Below are 4,595 nucleotides of genomic sequence, written 5' to 3' on the forward strand. Positions count from 1 at the left end.
TTGGTTGAGCCTTTGCCATTTTGGCTATTCTTCCATCCATTCGAATGGTAGATGACCGTTTTTTCCCCACATCGTTCAGGCTTCGGATGACATTTCAAGGCATTTGAAATCATTTTGGCAAAGCAGCCTGTAATTTTCTGCACTTCTTTATGTTTTCCCCTGTCCAATAAACTTTTTAATTAAAGTCTAAAAATATAACTTCTTCCGAAAAAATATGATTTATGAGGTTTATGATGACTGCTATTATTTTGTACATAACTGTATGTGGGAGATTGATTGCAAGACATTGGACGAGATCCACATTTACACCTTGTTTGTACTGTAATTGGTTGACAGACCATGTCCTTGTGATACAGAGAAGAAAAAGACAAGACTGTTTTACAGCACTGCATACAAAATACAAAATTAGAAATGTATACACAGGAAACACTTGCAATGCTGTATGGGGAATTGCACTGCAGTCTTTACACCCATCCCACAGCAGTCTTCCTACTCTTCTTCTTCCCGGTTGTTGACCCTGTTTATTTCCTTGTTTTTCTTTCATTGTCAAATTGTAGCACTGTGTTGTCCTCTGTCTATACAGAGGTAGTTAAGCACTGGTTGATTTAATGCTTCAGACAATCCCTATTATTAGTAAAAGTCAAGATTCAGAAGGAGAGCAATTCATCAATTCAGTTATCACATATAGATATAAAAGGTCTAATATAAATGTATATAAAGTATTCTAGGCATATTCTATGACAACTGGTTCAACCATTTAGCATGTAATGACTTATGGAATGAACTAATGCCTAGATGTTTTGGGTGGATGTAAGACTATTTGACAGAGAACCAGTATAATGCACTTTGATCAACATGCTATAAGCAATTGATAATGTCAGTAACAGCAGACAATTGCACAGAATTATTTGCACGAATGTGTCAAACCATTTGCAATGTGTCCAGAAGAATGAGACATTGCTTTTATGATGCACACAAAGGACTGGATGATGGGAAGATTGAACAAGTAGTTTTGAGAATTTGAATTTTAACTGTGGTAACACACTGTCACGGGCCAGTAGTAGGAAGTGTGACACACCTTTAGCATGAGATTGAACACATACAATGTTTGTTTACCTGTTATGTTTGCAGAAACACTGTGCTGGTCTACTGGTGAATACTTGCCCTAGGTGAGAGCTTCGATAAATGCACACACTTGAAAACCCGATAAATGCAATGAAGCCACTAACACGCACATACACGCACCTGTAATTGTGAGGAAGGTCATGGAGATGAGCAGGTTAGTGGCCCAGTTTACAGCCGAGACCACAGACACAGCCCTGCCTCGCACTCCCATTGGAAAGATCTCACTGAGAACCACATACACCACTGGAAAAGAAAGAAAACCAAGACACATACTAGGATGTATGCATAACAAGGCATAATACAAACGACATGATCCAAAAAAGCTTTTTCTAATTTATATATTTGATAATTTTTGGCTTTTAAGTCAGGGTCCACATTGCTTTATCTGAGGACACGGAGTGTTTTAAACTATACTTTACCTAGGACTAGTTATTATATATGTATTATAACCATGGTTGTACTTTGTACTTCACATGATGTTAAAAGCAGGGTTGAAAATTAACATTTGTAATCCAGTTGCCACTGTGGCTGGTGTGCATGCATGCGTGCGTGTGTGCGTGTGCTCACTTGGTCCAAGGCTAATGGAGAAGGCTGCCACAAACACCAGCAAGCTGATCAATGATGCCCACTTCAGAAAGGAAGTACTTCCTCCTCCTGGCTCCCCAATCCCATCACCCTCTCTGTTAGTTGGCTGTGCCTCCTCACTGTTCCATTGGCTGGGGAGGTCAGTAGAAAAAATGGCACTGTTGTCGAAGTCTTTAGTGGTTTGGTTGAAATCCCACGGCGTAATTGTGTGATTTAGTGTAGTGTGACTTTTACACAGGCTGGTGAGGTGAGTGTGGCTTTGCAGTGTCAATGTACCAAGTGCAACTAGCGACAGTCCCATTGCGACAGCACCCACGCACAAAAAGCTCTTGGGTCCCACGCGGTCGACCAGCAACACGGCTGGGATGGTGCCAACTACCTTAACAACTCCAAACCCTGTGGAGGCCAAGGTTGCTGCGGCATCACTGTTGAAGCCTACACTGCGGAAAAGTGGTGAAGCGTAGGAGAGGATGTTGGGCTGACCAGTAGCCTGCTGAAGGAATACTAAGGCCACACCTGTTAGCAGCCGTGAACGCAAGTTGGCCTTGGTGCTGAACAACTCCCAGAAACTATGCTCTGATTCCTCTTTAAGTCCTGCCTGGATGTCTCGGAGCTCCTTTTCCACATGCTCATGAACCCCACCTCTCATTCTGGCAAGCACTATCCTGGCCTGCTCCACTTTCCCCTGGGTGACTAGAAAGCGTGGAGAGGGTGGTAGGAACACAAGTACACTGATCTGCAGCAGCGCTGGGGGGATTACTAGTCCAAATGTATACGCCCAGCCGTAGGGAAAAGTAGCAAAAGCGTAACTACAGCTAAATCCCAGCATTACGCCCACAACCAACATCAGCTCATACAGCGTCACCAGAAGACCCCTCCTCTCCCTCGGGGAGATCTCTGCAATGTACAGACACGCTGCTGTCCCTGACAGCGATGTTCCCATGCCGACTATTACCCGGCCCAGTGTGAGTGCAACAAGTGAGGTAATTGAGATGAGCACGACGCTCCCTCCGATCACCAGGGCAGCGCTCAGGAGCAAAGAGCAGCGGCGGCCGTAGCGATCCAGAATAGGACCTCCGACCAGGCAGATGAGGAGAGCGCCGAGCAGGAGGGAGCTGACCAGCAGTTCCTGTTCCCGGCAGGAGAGGGAGAGGAAGTCCCGCAGCTGCAGCAGGACTCCAGAGGTCAGGCCCATTTCATAGCCCAGCATCAAGCCGCTCAGAGAGGCCGCTACAGCCGCTACGACCACCAGCCAGCTGCAGCCTGGAAAGAGGGACAGAAACAAAGAGAGAGGGAATATAGTATAACAACAACCAAACAACGTCCAGCATTGAGGTCTCACAGATTTTGCTGCATTTTTCGACATGAGCATACATGCAAGTTTCAAAGGCAGTTTCAAGTTTCACACAAAAGGCATAAAAGTTGTGTTAATTTAGCTACCGCGTATTACTGTTTATTTCCTGTTTTCTGGTGAAGTTGATTGTCACAACTTGTATGCCTTTCTGTCACATCTACTGCAGTCAAAATCCCTGTGTTCACTTGGAAGGAATAACTGCACATGGCTAGGCACTGGTAATCACATTTTGAGCCTGTGTAGAGGCTAAAACCATGTTGAAAACTTGCCCTGTCTAAGCCTGTTGGGTGCTAACTCTAGCAGGAGGATAACTCTGTGTAAATTGTTTCCATTTGCCTTGCTACGGACAGCACTACACATTTAAAAAAAAACAGCGCTACAAGTTGAAATGGACCGGAATACTCCTTTAATATACACTTAAAAACAACATTGAATTACACAATTACACACACAAATGACTCTGCCCCAGGTAATGTGACTTCAGAAAGAGTAACCCTGGATAAATCAACTTTATTCTCTGTTTGGTTGTGGGGCCCTCGTGGTTTGGAGTAAAAAGCAGGAAATAGTACATGGGGAAATGGCTATTCCACATTGGGAGAAAAAGAAGGAAAAATGCCAATAAAGGTTGTCATGTAGAACACTGTAAAAAGGCATAGCATCAATAAATCACTATGCTAAAACACATGTATTCTGTAACTTTTGGCAGGGTCACAGCTTTTCTCCCTGTAGGTTTCCTCAACTATGAAGTCGCCTTAAGAGTGGTGCTGACTGTGTGGAATTACGGGTTGGAAGTTCAGGAAGAATGCTGATGCTGTAAGTCTGTCTGTCTGTCTGTGTGTGTGTGTGAGACTTAAATGCAAATTTCTTTAATTGCAATTGTTGCAATAATCATGCCTTTGAGACTTTTTCTTTTTGCAAGGAACATGCAAGGAAAACAGAACGGCAGCTGCACCCTGCTGGGTTCTTTTAAGACATTTGCTTTGACTGTACTAGGTACTGCATAACCCTCTTACAATCGTTTTTCATAACGGACATTATGTAATAACTGGATTACAATATTTTGGACTCACTTTTAGTAAGCCTTTCAGCTATTGTGTAATTGGCTTTTAGTGACATTTCTACAGTTTTTCTATGTCACCTCTATGTTTTTCCCCCCTGAAACCTTTTATGTAGATGTATATAATAAACTTGTTATGCAACATTTTTGACTAGGGTTAAACCAATCCTACTTTTTCCTGATACTGATACGAATTGGCTTATTTTACTGTGTAGAAATGTTAGGATCCCTATTTTAATAAGGTTGCATGAGACCTTTTATCTATAGGCTGGGAAATTCATCCAAACATGTTTGAGCACATTTTACATGGCAGCTCTTCAGGTCATGGCAAAAAATAAACTGTAAAAGTAATTGATTTAACCCTCTATTGCGTAAATTAGTTTTTAAACATGGTAAAAATGTCTTGATGTGTTTTTATGACTCCAGGTTTCTTAAATAATGCAATCGTGAAAAAAAATTAAAGGGGCACGCATT

At 42.6% G+C, this 4,595-nt stretch overlaps 1 protein-coding gene across 3 annotated transcripts in view; it reads right to left on the reverse strand.

The window, feature by feature from the left end:
* The window catches only part of slc2a12 (solute carrier family 2 member 12), a 9,243-nt gene that overhangs the window by 2,559 nt on the left and 2,089 nt on the right, over nucleotides 1–4,595 (reverse strand). For all 3 annotated transcript variants that reach the window (XM_032543086.1, XM_032543084.1, XM_032543085.1), the window contains exons 3-4: nucleotides 1,693–2,973; nucleotides 1,246–1,368 (exon numbers count right to left, since the gene is read on the reverse strand). In XM_032543086.1, the coding sequence (XP_032398977.1) occupies nucleotides 1,246–1,368; nucleotides 1,693–2,973 (1,404 nt within the window). The remainder of the gene's footprint in view (nucleotides 1–1,245; nucleotides 1,369–1,692; nucleotides 2,974–4,595) is intronic.

Source organism: Etheostoma spectabile, chromosome 18 (assembly GCF_008692095.1).
Source record: "Etheostoma spectabile isolate EspeVRDwgs_2016 chromosome 18, UIUC_Espe_1.0, whole genome shotgun sequence".
In the NCBI taxonomy this organism is placed as follows: Eukaryota; Metazoa; Chordata; class Actinopteri; order Perciformes; family Percidae; genus Etheostoma; species Etheostoma spectabile.